Here is a 15,561-nt window from a genome sequence, read left to right as displayed (position 1 = left end):
TGACATCTAATAGTATGCGGTATTGGCGAGCTACGTTTTTCTTCTCTTCCCGACCCCCTTCAACACATCCACCTTCTTGCCTCTCTTCTTGCCGCGGCCCTTCCTCACCTTGTTGAAGGGCACAAACCCAACCTTCTTCTCCTCGGGCCGGGCGCCCTCTGGAAGCAGGTACGAAGGCACTCTTTTCAGATGCGCGTCCGCACGCACGCTGGCCAGGTCTTTGTCGTGGCGCAAAGTGACCAGGTCCTGCGGGTTCTCCTCAAAGTGGCGTTTCAGCTTCTCAGAGGCCATCAGCTCCTGTTTGATCTCACGGAGTCGCGCGTCTCGCACCGCCGCACGGGTCACAGACCGGAACGAGTCCTCCATCCGGTACCGGAACGCCTCCACCTGTTTCATATTAAATTGGTACGGCTTGAGCTCGTACCCGAGCTTGCTCTGCGACCGCTCGATTCTGGCCAAGACCTTCTCGTCCTTCTTCGCACTGGCCAGACTCGAGGCCTTGTGTTTTCCCCATTCCTTGGCTGCCACCACAAACGACAGAGCCATGCCGCTCTTGCCGCCTCTGGCCGTCCGTCCAATTCTGTGCACATACGTCTTGGACGAGACAGGCAGGTCGAAGTTCAGCACACACGCCACGTTCCTGAAATCCACACCACGCGACACACCAAAGTCGTTTGATTGGCCCTCCTGGTTGGACTCGTCCGTGGCAATTAGTAAATTGTAGACGTTTTTGTTGAACTCCTCCACAATGTGCAGCCGCGAGTTCACGGGAAGCTCAGAGTTGAGCAGACACGATTTGATGCCAAAGTTTTGCAGAAAAAGCTTGAGCTTGTATCCCCGGTCCAGCTCGTTCACAAAGAGCAGGATTTTTCCTTTGATTAGGCCCAGCTTCAAAATCACGTAGATCAGCAGGAACTTGTCGAGCTCGCTGGTTTTGATGTAGTACTGGACAAGCTTCTTCTTGTCGCTGTCAACGTCCTCAAGCTTCAGAACAGCAGGTTTGTTGCAGAACTTCGTCTTCAGCTCCGTCACCTCCTCGTTCAGCGTGGCACTCATAAGAAAAGTCTGTGTGTTTGTCTTCATGCTTAGATACTCTCCCAGTTTATCCAGATCGTCCTTGTACCCATAGCTGACTATCAGATCAACCTCGTCTATCACCAAAAACCGCAAATTCGTCAGCTGTACGCTCTTATTTTTCTCCAAAACTGATATTAATTTCGCAGGAGTGCTCACATATATTTCTCTGCCCTCGGTGAGCAGCTGTAACTGCACCTGGTCACTCACGTTGTCGTTCAGATTCAGCACGCGTGCATACCTGCCGCAAAACACCGTCAATTGGCCCAGAAACTCAGCCACCTGCTTGCTCAATTCCTTGGTCGGGACCAAAACTAGCGCCTTCACGCCTTCTGAGTCGCTGCCAGACGCCAAAATGGACTGCACAATCGGTATGCAGTATGCTGCCGTTTTTCCAGAGCCCGTAGATGCCCTGGCTATGATATCCTTGCGTTCCTCGAGAGACAGTTTGATGGTCTGTGTTTGGATCAGCGTCGGGTGCTCAAACCCAAGCTTGTTGATGGCCTGAATTAGACGCGCGTCTAAATCAAAGGAATCAAAACTGACGCCCTCATCGACGTAGTCTTGCGCAACAGAGACAGACATGTGCAGGATCGACTATTTGAAAATATTTCAAGAAAATTAATTTTTTTATTAAAAAATTTGTTGATTACTTAATCTTTCGCAGAATCTTCCTTCAGAGTGACGATTCTGTTGAAAATTAGATTGTCACCAGAATCCTTGTCGAGACAGAAGTAACCAACTCTGAGAGCCTGGAATCTCACAGTCTCCTTGCCTGGCTCTTCCTTGATGCTAAATTCAGGGTTGGTGAATGGCATGTTTAGCGGCGACCTGGCCTCTATTTCGTAGAAGCTTGGCTCGATGATGGCATCCTTCAGAATCTCCTCCGAGTTTGGATTGATGTCGGCCAAATAGCCATCAGGATGAGCAGACGGATTCTCAGAGTTGAACAGTCTGTTGTGGATTCTGACTTCATCAATTCTAACAGGAGACTTGTATTTCCTAGACTCTGGCACCCAATGAATGTATGTCTTTGGTTTCTTGTGCTGGGCAGGATCGTTGAGGTACTCGGCGTGAATCAAGGTCGGAGCACCGGACTCGTCCCTCTCCACGCTCTTGACGCGAATATTAAACGGAACCCTCATCAGACCAACAGGCTGGTCCGGAGCCAGTCTGAAGTAGTCTTTGGTGATGGTGTCTCTGTAGTCCGACTTGTCGATGTAGACAGTCTTGGTGAACGGCACTTTCCTGGAACCAAACTCAGGCGAGCCGGGTTTGTATGGAATTTCCACCAGCTCCTCGTAGTCATCGTCCAGGTTGTCTATAACCACCTTCAACGGATGTTCAATCATCATTAGTCTTGGAGTTGTGTGGTCAAGATAATTTCTCACGGCGCTCTCAAACCTGGTGGCCTGGATGTTTGTGGTAGCTGTGGTAACACCCAAGGTGTTGATGAAACTCAAAATGGCTCCTGGAGGAACACCTCTTCTTCTAAGAGACTCCAAAGTGTACAGTCTTGGGTCGTCCCATCCGCGCACATAGCCCTCGTTCACGAGCTTGGCAATCTTTCTCTTGGACATTATGGTTCCGGTCAAGTTCAAACGGCCGTATTCTCTCTGGGCAGGTCTGTAGACATGTAGCACGTCGCAGAGCCACTCGTAGCTCTCTCTGCTCAAGTAGAACTCAGTGGTGCACAAAGAGTGACTAATATTCTCGAAAGAATCGACCAAACAGTGAGTGAAGTCGTAGGTCGGATAGATCTTCCACTTGTCTCCCGTTCTCTCGTGTTTAGCATTCAACACTCTGTAAGCAATTAGGTCCCACATTTGCGGAGACGGAGAGTAAATGTCCTGTTTCATTCTCAAGATAGCCTTTCCTGGCTCGTAGTAGCCGTCTCTCATTTTTCTAAACTCGGCCAAGGACTCCTCAATTGGTCTGTCTCTCCATGGGGAAGGAAATCTTTCTCCTCCAGGAGTACCATCTGGCCTCACACCTCTCTGCGCCTTGATCTCTTCTGGCGTCGAATGATCCACATAAGCATATCCTGTTGTGATGAGTTTTTCAGCGAGCTCGTAAAGCCGGTCGAAATAGTCTGAAGAATAGGTGATCTTCCAAGGTTCGTATCCAAGCCACTTGACACAGCGCAAAATGGAATCAAAGTAGACCTGCTCCTCGGCCTCGGGGTTTGTGTCGTCATAACGCAGATAGCAAACTCCGCCGTGGTATTTGGCGTAGCCAAAGTTTACCATAATGGCTTTAGAGTGTCCTATGTGCAAGAATCCGTTTGGTTCTGGAGGAAACCTGGTAAACACCTTGCCCTTGGTCACCTTCAGGTGCTCCTCCATGAGCTCCGGCCATTTCTGCGGGTTCTCACCAGGCTTGTGGAGATCTCCCAGGAATCCCTCTGTGAACATGTTTCTTTCAGGCTCCGTCTTGGTCTCTGGCTTGGTTCCCTTGGCCTGCTCCTTCTTCTTTTTCTCCTTCTTCACCACATCTCTTTCGTCTTTAGGACCAAGATATTCCAGTGCTAGCCGGTCGACAGTAGGCTTGAACAGGGCAGGCGAGGCCCATTTCAGCTCAGGAAGGCTTCGCACACTGCCAAGGACATTAGGAACCATTTTATACCTTTTCTCCAGAAATTCGGCCTTGATAGACTCGATATACTTTCTAATCGCGTTCTCAACATCCTCTTCGGTAACCTTTATGCCAACACCAGAGCTTTCCTCCATCTCTTTTTCGCTAAAATTGTCGCCAGCAGATTTAACATACTTGTATGCCTCGGTGACCTGCAAAGTCGAAACTAGCCGGCCGTCAATGATGGCATCCAGAATGTCCTTCCCATGTGGAAGATCCTCGCCTTTCAATAGTGTAGCCAAATGATGGAGAAGAGTACTTTTCGTCTTGTCCCACGAAACATTGTCGCCCGCAAGCTGAATCAGATGAGCCAACGAAGACGCAACCTTCTGGTTCTTTAGGATCTCACGCGCTTTGGATTCTTGGAACCCAATTTGAGAAAAGAGATTGACTAGGTCGTCTGTCATTGATTATTTGAAGACAAGAGAACGATTTCAATTATTTTATCTACGGTTGAGAGGCCGGGTAAAAATAGGAGCTATAATTTATATTGTTGTAAACCTTTAAGTATTAACCTATGTACTGCGCATTGTTATATCTTACAATTCAGTAGCAAAGATGAGCAAATAGCCAATGATTTCCCAAAAACATGATGATTGACTAGTACAGCGAGCGACAAGCCATAAACACAATGGATCTGCCTTAACTTAAGCAAAACGAGTCTGCGTAGTCGGGAACTTGGTCATGTCCTTTGAATTGATGCGAAGAAGAGCCAAAGAAACAATAGTTTTCAATGATCTTATGGTAAACAGGATCGGAAGAAGCTGCCAAGCTCTTAGGTGTAGTGTATGCAGAAGAAGGCGAGTAGTTCGACTTCAGTGTAGTAGGAGGCAACGAACAGGATGTTGGCGTGATGGAGTTTAATGTCGGGATGGATGACTCAGAGTTGATCTTGCGTAATAAATAATGCTTTGAGTTTCTTGGCTCAAAGCTGCGCTGCCTGTGAGTGGCAAAAGGCAACGAAAACGAATCGTTGAAATTCAAGTTTGTCTTCAATCTGAACTGGATGTCGTCCAAGTCGGTATCGAAAGACTTGCGCCGTTGGATACCTCTCTTTGTGTTCTTTTTTAATATGACAGTATAGTTCTTCATGCCATTATTGTCCCAGTATTCCGCCTCGTTGACCTGGTACTTGATACAGAACTTGAGGTTCATCTGTGACTTGTAGTTTCCCAGGTTGCGTAGCTTGATGATGAATGAGAATTTATCGTACGAAACGCCGTCCTCCATGTAGCGGAAAATATGGTTGGAGGAGATGTAATTGGCGTTATCGATCTCGATGAAGCTGTTCCAATCGTCAAAGGTCAGCTTAATAAGGATCTTTTTTTCGTATCCCAAATTGCGAACATAAACAAACCCTATAAGAGAGTCTTTTGTGGAGTTTAGTTTTAAACTCTCTAGAATGATCGGCTTATCGGAGTTGAACTTGCTGAAGTTCACAACGTTCGAAGTGTGCGGAACATCGTTGTGTAGGATTTCCCAGTACTCGCTGAGGTAATCCGTCGTGTTGTCAAGGTCTTCCTCATCAGAAGAGGAGAAATCCCACGAAGGGCGCAAAGAGGGAGATGACACTGGAGAGCCCACCGGAGACGCCTCCGCGGAAACCGCCGTTGGTTTCTCAAGCTTGTCGAAAAATTTGATGTCCTCTAGTCTGTTGGCAAACCTCACGGATTTGGCGTTCGGCATCGAGCTGGATCGTTTAAGCGACGGCAGCTTCAGAGAGGACTTGACCAGCTCCCCGGACTTCTTCCGCAGTAAGCTAGGCTTTAGTTCTGTGATGGTTGAGATGGAAGAGCTTGAGGCGTCTTCATGCTGAAATACAACTGTCTGATTATCGTCATTGTCCAACTCGCCTTCGTGACCGGCAGAAGACGGTATTATGTCTGTGACAGAACTTGTGCTAGAAACTGTGGAAAGAGGGGTTGAGATGGAAAGTGTCTCTTCCGGTGAGGTGGTTATGCTGGAACTTCTGGAGACAGTCGAAGACCGGTGGGTTTCAGCCAGCTTGTCATTCAGGTAGGCAAGGTTATTAGTGGTGAGAGGGGCTGTATCAAAGGATCTAGGGCCCAAATATGGCATATGAGAAGCACAGGTGTCGACGGAGTATAACCTTGATAGCGATAGTCCTTTGGATGAGGCACAGGGGAAAAATGGGAGTATTTAAATCAGTGGCGAAGTGATGCAGCGTGCGATTTATTGGCAAATGTAGCGTTATAAAATGATTAAGAGCATCAAAGTGCATATCAGCTGCAGGCAAAGCAAACAATCTCCTCTTTTGTTTCTTTTAAGTCTCTCAAATCGGGACGCGCTATTATATTATCCCCAACAGACAGCAATGGTGGCGAAAAAATATTGAGCTGGGGAGAAGAGCCATCACCATGAGTTCCTTTTGGGGCTGTGAAATCCGGATCCTGATTTATTTTAAAAGGAGTGCAGACGCGCATAGCAGAAACGGGGGCTTCGGTGGTTGTGACACTTCACACGCGATACCCGATCTGATACAAAAAAAATTTCAGGTTGCTTTGCAGCAGACACGCTGAGGATCGACAATCGAAAGGGGCAAGGCGCTTTTGGCATATGAACTGAAACTGACATACAAAGGCTTGAGATGACATTCCGCTGTTTGCAAATTAATCAGTACACATGTCGCCTTTGTACCCCGGTCGTGGGGGCATTATTCGCTCACCTCGATCACCAGGTGGTTTGATCCTGATGTGAAAGGTAGCGCAGAGGTATTTTCGGTAAGATTTTTTTTTTTTTGCTGTGCCGAACTGTGGAAAGATCGGATGAGAATTCGCCCCACTTGTCCCTCACGATAGTTTTTTGCGCTCGAGGCATATACCCAACGCAGGATCCGATGATCACACACTGTGCGCCGAGGCCAGTTTTGGACCCACAAGACGAGGTGTGGTCGAACAAATGAGCGTGGGGTACATGCCTGACTCCACACCAAAGGTTCTGGGCACCCAACAAAATGCTCCCTCTGCAGCTGGTGCAAATGTTGCCAGTGTTGGGACTCCGATCGGAATTTTAGATCGGGCAGCCGAACAGCCTGACACAGCCGAGCACAGCCTCAAACTTGATAGCGGAGATAGGAACTAAGAATTAGTAAGAGCCGAGAGCCGGGTAACATTTTAAAGTTTTAGTGAGGGCGCGCTAAAAACCCCAAGTGCGCATGGAAACCCTTGCACCGCTCCCCTATCGGGCAAAAATGGTGCTAGCCACCCTGCTACAAAATTAAGTTTTATTATTTCGTTCCTCATTGGGAATAGCCCATTTCCCTACTTGCACTAGCTCTGCCGAAGACGGCAAGCCAGAGCTAGCCACCCAAGCTATAAATATGGCTGGTTGCAGCCTTCTGACACAGTTCGCTCAAATTATACTAACTACAGTCACTCCTTATGCTGTTGAACACCCCTGCTTTGTATTTGTTGCTAGTCTCAGCTATGGGACTCCCGGTATTTTTCAAGCGTCAGCCGGGAACTTTGGAAAGCACGATCACCACCACTATCGACGGAAAGGCCGTCACCATGCTGCAAAAGGTTTACACCAGCACGGACCAGCCTGCGCAGACCAGTGTGGTGATGACGACCCTGAAGACCTCGTACGAGGTCCCTATTTCTGCCACGGAGACCAGTGATACCAGCGTTACTTCCTCTTCCACTTCTTCTTCTTCGTCTACCTCAACTTCCACTTCCAAGTCTTCTTCTTCCTCCACTTCTTCTACCACTTCCTCTTCCTCTTCCACTGCTACCACTTCCAGTGCTGAATCTGACGACGACAGCTCTGCAAGCACCGCGGATCTCGTTCTGTCTGCCAACGTGGAGAAGACCAGCAGCTCTACGACGTCCAGCTCGGCCACCACCAGCCCCTCCAGCTCCAGCCCCGTCAGTGTTGCCAGTTCGACGGTTTCCGTCTCGTCCAGCACCGTCACCCCCTCGGTCACGACGATGCCCTCGGCCTCGTTCACTTCCTTTACCCCGTACGCCACAGAGACGACCGACGGCACTTGCTATGTGTTCTACGAGAACGGCGATGCGTACGACAGTTTCTCTCCAACCACGACGCAGACGTTGACTGTCACCGTTGCTACCGTGACATTAAGCACTACAGTGTAACGCGAAAAAAAAAAATAATAAATAATAATAAATAAACATGTTTTCCGAACTGGAGCTCGAGTACGATAAATTCAACGGCTCGGTCGCCGATCTCGCCGACCGGGCTGCCGACGAAACAATGGATTCCATGACCTGCGAAACAACCAACGAAACCGAGATCTCGTCCGAAAGCATCCTGGTTGTTCCAAAAAATAGAGACCCGAACGCCTACCCCGTGAGGATCTCGTCGCACTTCACCGCCAGCAAAAGAGTGCCAACGCCGGAGGAGCACCAGCTGGACGATCTGGCCAAGTCCAAGGATGACCTGGCCACCAAGGTGTTCAAGATCGGCAAGGAAATCGCTTTCCTCGAGACCATCATGCCCAAAATGGAGAGAAGCGTCGAGCTCGACAAACTGGAGTATGCCAAGGGCAAGCTCGAGGAGAAGAGAGAAGAGCTGCAAAGACAACAGTACACCCTGAGCATCAAAATCAACAGACTCGAAAAAAAGATCTTTGGCGCACAGGGAAGCAAAGCAGACTACTGGGTCAGAGGAGTCAGCAGCTAGTCGGACAATCTATGTACACTATGTAATATACGAGCAATATACGAGCAATACACGAGCAATACACGAGCATCACACATCATCGCTACCTCCCTTTTTGGCAACACCGCGACCCTCCAGCAGCACCCCGTCGCGGCTATACAGGTCCATGTCCACATGCTGTCTCTTGCCGTTCTCGAAAACATGACACCCGTACACCTCGGCATATGGAGGAGTGTACAAATGCAGACTGATAGCCACCTTATCTGTTCTGTTTGTGATTCTATGGAGCCCGATAGTGTCCTCTATGTGGGCCACGTCGTCCGCGCGGTACGTGCTTGTTTTGATGGGCTCCAAAGACTCGCCGTCAAAGAGCTCCTCGGTGAGTTCGCCACTCAGAATCTTCATCACACAGTGGGCGCCCGCATGGTCATGAATGGCCGACCCGCGGCCTGGATTCCACACCAGCAGCAGCAGGTTGCCGTTGGGACCAAAATTCTCCACGCCGTTCCGGGTGTATGCGATGCTTTTGTCCTCAAAAGCGTATCTGGCCCAGTCGTCGCGATCTGACTTGTAGCGGGCCATCAGGTGCATCAGGGCTTTGTGGTTGACATCCTTCGTCTCCAAGACGGTTCCTGTGTCTAGTTGTTGTCTGAATAGACGCCGTAACCGATCGAAGTCCAGCTCGTTGTCAATAGTCATGATAAGAAAAAAAAACCGATTCTATCGCTATTTGCCCAAAAAAGAATTGCTAACTCTGAGGATCGAACTCAGGACCTTCAGAACTTCAGTCTGACGCTCTCCCAACTGAGCTAAGTCAGCAATATACTAGTTTGTTGGGGAGCGGTTGAATACAGAGAGTAGACAATAGTGTTAGCTCTCACATTGTTCAACGATTGATTGTTTTGTTTTAAAGTCAAAAAAATGCTTAATGCAGATGGATATTGTTCACCAAATTCTTTAACTCCCATATTTAATTTTGAAGAGAAAAAAACTACATAAATTATTTTTCCACCCTTCTTCTGGTAAGTACCCTGATGACAATCTTTGTTGCTTGATTCGTGAGAGCACGATTTCTCAAAGACTACAACGGTATCTGAGTACTAACAAGCAGAAATGTCATGAAGAGAGCTAAAAACTCGCAGCGGTATAGAGACCCTCTTCCCATAGGGGTGACTGCTCTCAGCCCATTAAGTTGGGCTCTTGCAGCAGCGGCGATGGCCTGGCAGTTTTGGACCTACAGGCCCAAGATTGACGAGAAATTCCGTGTTTATGGGCCAGACATGCTTTTTCTTTGGAACCATGGGTTTTTTGGTAAGGGTGTTCTTTCTCGGAGCGAGCCGACCTGGCTGGAGAGAACTCGGCGCCGGGTTCTGGGCCAGGGCAGTCCGTACACAGACGAGGAGATGGTCGCGCAACGCCGTAAGGCCAGAACCCAATTCAAACAAAAACGCAAGCAGCTCGACGAGCTGGAAAATTTTTATAAGCGGAAAAACGACAAGGCTGGGCTGGAGGAAGTGGAAAAAAAAAGACACGAGCTCACTTTAGAGCAGCCCGAGAGAGTCCAGATCGTTCGTCCAGAAGACACAGAGCTCGTTGTAGGCTCCGATATCCAGCAGCTGGAGTACGTGCAGTTGATGCCTGAGGAGGTGTTATTTTTGCAGCTACTCGACTGTGTGCGCACAAAAACAGACTTTGTTTCTCTCTTTCGGTCGCTGGCGTCCAGAGAGTTTTGCTCGCGGTTCCTGGTTTACTACTACTACCGCACTCTGGGGTGGGTGGTGAAATCGGGACTAAAATTCTCGTGCGATTTTATTTTGTACGAACGCGGTCCTGTGTTCCAGCATTCGCAATATGCTGTGAAGATCGCCACTCCGGGCACCTGGCTCGAGACGTGCTCGATGAGCCGTGTGGTTGGCTCGGTGAAGAAGAGACTGATTTTGGTGTTTGTGAGGCCTCCGCCAGACTTTGACCAGCGTGTCAAGTGTCTCACAGACAAGCGGTCTGTTTTTGCGCTTCTCAACGATTTCATGCTTGACGAGGTCTCCTTCACGCGCTGGTCGGCCGGACGCGAGAGGGAATGATGTGTGTATGTATTAATTCATTGTTTCCAGTGTTTTTGGACCCATTTGCAGTCTCTGACTTCTCCCTTGAAGTCCCGCAGCTCCTTCTTATCCATCTTGGCTATGCACACATAGTTCTTCTTGTCAAGCACGCATTTCTCCTGCGAGTCTGGGAACGGACACGGACAGTCAACAGGGCTAGCCACGCAGGCAAAAGTCTCGGGACACAGGTACTGCGAGCAATCTGTGTTCAGCTGCTTGCTCTGGTAGTCGAACTGATCTGTCGCGCGCTGATGGCCAAAGAAGCTCTGGAAGAAATCACCTTTCACCAGCAAGAAGAAGAAGAAATAAGCCAGCACCGTCATGACAAGTAATAATTTATTTTATTGATTTTACTTTTATTTTTCTACATGGATTCTATCACTGCAGAGGAGTATCTCAACAACCAGCTCCAGCTGGAAAAAGAGGCCCGCCAGCTGATGCCGTACGATCCCAAAGTATGCACGTACTCACTGGGGCCAATCAGACAGCAGATATACGCCTGTTTGACGTGCTCGCGTCAGAATGGCCATCCGGTTGGCGTATGCTACGCGTGCTCCATCCAGTGCCACACGTCGCACGATCTTGTGGAGCTATTTGCAAAAAGATCGTTCACGTGCGACTGCGGGACCAAGAGGACAGAGAAGCACGGCGTTTGCTCTCTAAGAACCGCCATTGGCAAGAAGACCACCATCAACAAGGACCACCTGCCTACTGACATTCCCTCGAGCACCAACGTGTACAACCACAATTACGACGGCACGTTCTGCGATTGTCGCAAAAGATACGACCCTACAGACGACAGCAACATGTTCCAGTGTGCTTTTGGGGACGCGTGCGGAGAAGACTGGTTCCACGAGGAATGCATCATGGGAATGCGGCCCGGGGACGTCAATCGGCGCCAGATCAAGGAAGAGGGCACGAACAAGCTGGAATCACTATCTGAGCCGGGGCTGGATGCACAGGAGGACCAAAAACACAGAGAGTTGCCGGAGATTCTACCCCTGCCAGGGTTTCCTGATCTGGACGACTTTGACACCATTATCTGCTGGAAATGCGTCCAGAAATACAGGAAGGAGATGGAGATTTTTGCAAAAGAGCTGGGGTGCGAGACGATTACCAGAAAGCCGAAAACTGAGCCGGAACAGGCCAAACGAGCCAGGACAGAGCCGTCGTTCACTATTTTCCTAAAAGACAACTTCAAAGACCAGTTACAGAAACTAATCACAGAAAACAAACCCGAAATCAAGCCGCTGATCTCCTTCCTCAAGGTGCACACGTACCTGTACCTCGAGGACTCGGTTTACAAGCCGCCGGAGGACGAGGACGACGACTCGTCGATATTCGAGCTGGGGCTGCGCAACCTCAGCAGATTGCCCGTGGAGAGCGCGATTTCGAGCGTGCACGCGTACGAGAAGGTGAAGAGCAAGCTGACGGAGTTTCTGCGGCCGTTTGCAGAGCAGAACAAGGTCGTCACGGAGGAAGAAATACGCTCGTTTTTCAACGGCATGGAGTGAGGAAAGAAAATGCCAGGGCTGTGCACCAGAAATTATTATTTCTTATCTCTAAATCGCCTTTTTCTTGCTACGCAAACATGTTGGGACTCATTGCGGTAGGCATCGTTTTGGTAGATAAAACCACCAAGAAAATCGACGAGACGCGCGCCCAGAAGCGCAAGAACAGGCTCGTCCGGTACTCGGACTCGATGAACGTCTCGCCGCCACCGTACCTGAAGCTGTCCAAGTTTGTGGGCAGCAGGGAGTTCGGGACGCTGATTCAGACTTCTGTTCCGCGCAGTATCCGCTACATTGAGGTGAATTGCAACCGGCACGTGGAAAACATCAAGTTTGTCACCTATTCCGGCGACACGTACATGTTCGGGTTCTGGAAGCCCATCAAGGATACGTACCGAGTGGAACTAGAAAGAGGAGACAAAATCACAAAGATATACATGAAATTCGGGCAGTATCTGGACAAGATCAAGTTCGTGACGAAACTGGGCGGACAGACCAAGTCCATGGGCAAGTGTCTGGGAGGCAAGTACCTGGAAATCCCCATTGACGAGGATCGGCAGCTGGCTGCAATCAAGGGTATGTACTGCCAACACATCAACGGGATCCAGTTTGTGACGTCCATGTGACGCTGGCGGGTTTGGTCACTGGTATGGCGTTGTGCTGCGGCTTGCGCGGATGCGGCCGACGGTTGCTTTTTCCTTGGCGGCGTTGTCGAGAATTTTGATGTATTTTTCCAGAAACTTGTTTTGACTGGCCAGCGACTGTGTGCGTTTTTTGTACACCTCTGTTTCTCTGTCGAGTTTCGTCTGCTGCAGCTTGCGGAAGTCGCCCTTGCTCTCTGTCTGCGCCGCTTCGAGCTTCTTTTTCGTCTCCATCAGTTTCGACGACATTTCCGCAGCAGCAGACGATTTCTGCTGGTACTCTGCTCGGACAGACTCGTTTTCCGCCATTTCTTTCTGATACTCGGCTTCCACCTGTTTCAATTCGTCTTGTAAGGCAGTAATGGTATTCTGCTGCTCCAGCAGCGCCGACTCTGTAGCTCCGTCCCGTACGCGTTTGGTGTACTCTTCCATGCGCTCTTTGAGCCTCTGGTCCGTCTCCTCAACGGTGCGCAGATCCTTTTCGCATTTTGCAACCTGCTTGGCCAGACTTTCCGCCGCAGTCTTGGTCGTCTGCAATTTTCTAAACCGATCTCCCGTGGCCTCCACAACGGCCTCCAGCTGGGCCTGCCGCTGCGAGTCGTCCTCGTGAATATCGGCAAGGTGTTTGCGCTGCGTGTCGACCGTGAAAAGCAGTTCCTGGTAGCGGTCGTAGATCAATCGGCCAAGTCGTAGCTGGTACTGGTGGTACGTCAGGCTCGCCAACGGAGATTCCTCGAGCTTGAGCTTCTTGGGGTCGTCCTTTGGAGCCAGCGACGGGTTGAAAAATTCGTAGCGGTCCAGACGGTACGGCAACTCAAGCTCCAGGCTCGCCAGCGCTTCCAAAGCGTCGTTATCGCTCACCGTCTCTATTTTTTTGCTCTCCGTGTACGGGTAGCTGCCGTGGCCGTCGAGCCAGTTGACGACGTCTTGCAGCCCCGGACTCTCGGTGGCGGCATTCCTGTTCACCAGCACCAGCTTGGCGAGGTGTTTGGCTCGCTCGTCTCCGGAATACGCGCTGTCAAGCACAAGATCGAAGTATTCGATCCCGTTCAGATATACCGGCTTAATGACGGGAATCGCAAGATTCTGGGCCAGCTGCGCGTCCAGCGAGATCACCAGGTCGCTGCGCAGCTCCTCGAACCGTGCCAGACTCTGCAATTGGTTGGACAAAATCAGGTACACGCTCACAACGCGATTTTTCTGCTGCTCGATCTTATGGTGCAGTGGACTGTTCTTGGAGATCCGCGGCGTGTAGTCGTCTGTGCCGTTACTCTTGCCGTTGGCGGCTGCTACCTGCGGCAACGGCATAGCCGGATTGCTCAGTTCTTGCTTGTTGAAGTCGAACGAGCCGTGGTTGTCGTAATAGAGCGAGGAGCCACTGAATCTGTAGTACTGGAGATCCCGCTTGCCTATCAAGATTCCCTCGATCAGGTCCAGCTCGCGCGAGCTTGCGGCAGTCAAAATCACCGTGCGCGGCTGCTTTTGCGCGGCAAGCCGGCTCAGAAAGTCGTCGATACAGACGTACTTTGCAGAGGACCGTTTGAGGTTGTGTTTGGGGTTCATCAACACCATGTTCCTGGACATAAAATGGTCCACAAGCAGACTGGAGTGGTTGGCGACCTGTTTCAGATTGGCCAGGAACAGCTCAAGCATGGCCGAGCTGCTCAGAGAGTCAGAATCCACCTCGTCCATTGCCTGTCCCGTAAATAGCTTCTCTAGGTACGGCCGGTGCAATTTGATGAGCAACTCGGTCAGCTCTTTCTGAATGGGCGTCTGCTGGATGGGAAACAAGAGCGGCGCCGCAAACGCAGGCACGGACGCCACGCCAGGCTGGCGATCGACCAGGGTGCCAAGATCCATTGTATTTACAGACTATGTACAAAAATTAAATTTTGTGGCTCGAGCCGGAACGCGCGCCGATCGACGCGGTGCTACCATTTATTGAACATGTCTCTGTACGACAGCATGCCTGCGCAGCCGGCGAGCTCGTACAGCTTGTCTGCGCGGGGCATCCACTCGCCGATGTTCTGCATTCTGCGCTCGCTCTTTGGGTGCGTGCTCAGCAGCTCCGGGACGATCTGGCCGCTGCGGCGCTCGTACTGCACCATGCGGTTCCAGAACCGCGGCGACTCGTGCGGGTTGTAGCACGCGAGCGACATCAGCATCAGGCCAATGTAGTCGGCCTCGGTCTCCATTGCGCGCGAGTTCGGGCTCTCAAACAGAATGTTGGACAGCACAGAGTTGAACGACGAGGGCCCGAAAACCGTGTTCATCAGCACCGCAGCGGCCGTGTACAGCGGGGCCGCCGAAAGCCGCTCTCTGATGTGGTGCGCAAGCAGATGGCCCAGCTCGTGTGCCAGGACGGTCGCCAGCTCGTCGTCGGTCGGCGTCATCTGCATGATCGACCGGAACACAAACACCTTGCCGTCGCCGATGACAAAGGCGTTTGGCGTCGGCCTGCCGGCAACCCGGTTCACGTCGTCGATCACGTGGATCTTCCACTCGATCGCCGGCAACGTGTGTGTCTTGAGGTCTGCAAACAAGTTCGCCCGCTCGCCCGTGTCAGGGTCGATGTAGTTCTCGGCCGCCTTTATCAAGCGGGCCATGATGGCCTTGACTCTGAGCGTTGCCGGGTGGCTGGCCGGCAGGATGGCCCCGTGGTACTGGTTGATCAGCGCCTTGTAGCTGGAATTTGCAGACCACAGCTCCATCCACGCCGGCGCAATCATCAGTCGCGAGCGGTGGGTCACGGGGGCCTGTTCTATGTGGGTGGCGACAAGCACAGCGAGCCCTGCGCCGGCGATGGTCAGATTGCGACGGCCTGTGGGCGTCAGTTCAAACGTCCATCCCGTTCGCGTTATTCTGTCGCCGAAATGCCGGTAAGTGGCGTAGAACCGAGTGAACCGTTTGAACATGGTTTGTTAAAAATATAGCGACTCCAGATTTTTTCATGTT

General features: G+C 50.8%; 12 protein-coding genes across 12 annotated transcripts; 6 read left to right on the top strand and 6 right to left on the bottom strand.

Annotated features, from left to right (window-relative positions):
* Window positions 1-30: 30 nt before the first annotated feature.
* KL928_004838 (uncharacterized protein) lies at window positions 31-1,659 on the bottom strand (the record flags this gene model as incomplete). Its single annotated transcript, XM_043205580.1, has 1 exon — window positions 31-1,659. The coding sequence occupies one exon, from the start codon at window positions 1,657-1,659 to the stop codon at window positions 31-33; it is 1,629 nt and encodes a 542-aa protein (XP_043057833.1).
* Window positions 1,660-1,727: 68 nt separating this feature from the next.
* Window positions 1,728-4,115, bottom strand: KL928_004837 (uncharacterized protein; the record flags this gene model as incomplete). Its single annotated transcript, XM_043205579.1, has 1 exon — window positions 1,728-4,115. The coding sequence occupies one exon, from the start codon at window positions 4,113-4,115 to the stop codon at window positions 1,728-1,730; it is 2,388 nt and encodes a 795-aa protein (XP_043057832.1).
* A 235-nt stretch (window positions 4,116-4,350) lies between these two features.
* KL928_004836 (uncharacterized protein) lies at window positions 4,351-5,787 on the bottom strand (the record flags this gene model as incomplete). Its single annotated transcript, XM_043205578.1, has 1 exon — window positions 4,351-5,787. The coding sequence occupies one exon, from the start codon at window positions 5,785-5,787 to the stop codon at window positions 4,351-4,353; it is 1,437 nt and encodes a 478-aa protein (XP_043057831.1).
* Window positions 5,788-6,351: 564 nt separating this feature from the next.
* Window positions 6,352-6,810, top strand: KL928_004835 (uncharacterized protein; the record flags this gene model as incomplete). Its single annotated transcript, XM_043205577.1, has 2 exons — window positions 6,352-6,422; window positions 6,609-6,810. 2 exons carry the CDS (start codon window positions 6,352-6,354, stop codon window positions 6,808-6,810), a joined length of 273 nt encoding a protein of 90 aa, XP_043057830.1.
* A 299-nt stretch (window positions 6,811-7,109) lies between these two features.
* KL928_004834 (uncharacterized protein) lies at window positions 7,110-7,826 on the top strand (the record flags this gene model as incomplete). Its single annotated transcript, XM_043205576.1, has 1 exon — window positions 7,110-7,826. One exon carries the CDS (start codon window positions 7,110-7,112, stop codon window positions 7,824-7,826), a length of 717 nt encoding a protein of 238 aa, XP_043057829.1.
* A 37-nt stretch (window positions 7,827-7,863) lies between these two features.
* KL928_004833 (uncharacterized protein) lies at window positions 7,864-8,373 on the top strand (the record flags this gene model as incomplete). Its single annotated transcript, XM_043205575.1, has 1 exon — window positions 7,864-8,373. The coding sequence occupies one exon, from the start codon at window positions 7,864-7,866 to the stop codon at window positions 8,371-8,373; it is 510 nt and encodes a 169-aa protein (XP_043057828.1).
* A 69-nt stretch (window positions 8,374-8,442) lies between these two features.
* On the bottom strand, window positions 8,443-9,051 carry KL928_004832 (uncharacterized protein; the record flags this gene model as incomplete). Its single annotated transcript, XM_043205574.1, has 1 exon — window positions 8,443-9,051. The coding sequence occupies one exon, from the start codon at window positions 9,049-9,051 to the stop codon at window positions 8,443-8,445; it is 609 nt and encodes a 202-aa protein (XP_043057827.1).
* Window positions 9,052-9,470: 419 nt separating this feature from the next.
* Window positions 9,471-10,433, top strand: KL928_004831 (uncharacterized protein; the record flags this gene model as incomplete). Its single annotated transcript, XM_043205573.1, has 1 exon — window positions 9,471-10,433. One exon carries the CDS (start codon window positions 9,471-9,473, stop codon window positions 10,431-10,433), a length of 963 nt encoding a protein of 320 aa, XP_043057826.1.
* A 389-nt stretch (window positions 10,434-10,822) lies between these two features.
* On the top strand, window positions 10,823-11,968 carry KL928_004830 (uncharacterized protein; the record flags this gene model as incomplete). Its single annotated transcript, XM_043205572.1, has 1 exon — window positions 10,823-11,968. The coding sequence occupies one exon, from the start codon at window positions 10,823-10,825 to the stop codon at window positions 11,966-11,968; it is 1,146 nt and encodes a 381-aa protein (XP_043057825.1).
* A 77-nt stretch (window positions 11,969-12,045) lies between these two features.
* Window positions 12,046-12,591, top strand: KL928_004829 (uncharacterized protein; the record flags this gene model as incomplete). The annotated part of the gene is made up of 1 exon (XM_043205570.1): window positions 12,046-12,591. One exon carries the CDS (start codon window positions 12,046-12,048, stop codon window positions 12,589-12,591), a length of 546 nt encoding a protein of 181 aa, XP_043057824.1.
* A 15-nt stretch (window positions 12,592-12,606) lies between these two features.
* KL928_004828 (uncharacterized protein) lies at window positions 12,607-14,466 on the bottom strand (the record flags this gene model as incomplete). The annotated part of the gene is made up of 1 exon (XM_043205569.1): window positions 12,607-14,466. One exon carries the CDS (start codon window positions 14,464-14,466, stop codon window positions 12,607-12,609), a length of 1,860 nt encoding a protein of 619 aa, XP_043057823.1.
* Window positions 14,467-14,537: 71 nt separating this feature from the next.
* KL928_004827 (uncharacterized protein) lies at window positions 14,538-15,521 on the bottom strand (the record flags this gene model as incomplete). The annotated part of the gene is made up of 1 exon (XM_043205568.1): window positions 14,538-15,521. One exon carries the CDS (start codon window positions 15,519-15,521, stop codon window positions 14,538-14,540), a length of 984 nt encoding a protein of 327 aa, XP_043057822.1.
* Window positions 15,522-15,561: the final 40 nt, after the last annotated feature.

The sequence above is a fragment of the Ogataea angusta genome, assembly GCF_019207475.1.
Source record: "Ogataea angusta isolate 61-244 chromosome Unknown 61-244_NODE_11_length_350522_cov_89.849751, whole genome shotgun sequence".
In the NCBI taxonomy this organism is placed as follows: Eukaryota; Fungi; Ascomycota; class Pichiomycetes; order Pichiales; family Pichiaceae; genus Ogataea; species Ogataea angusta.
Note: the sequence above shows the minus strand (reverse complement) of the source record. Positions and strands in the feature narration are given on the sequence as shown.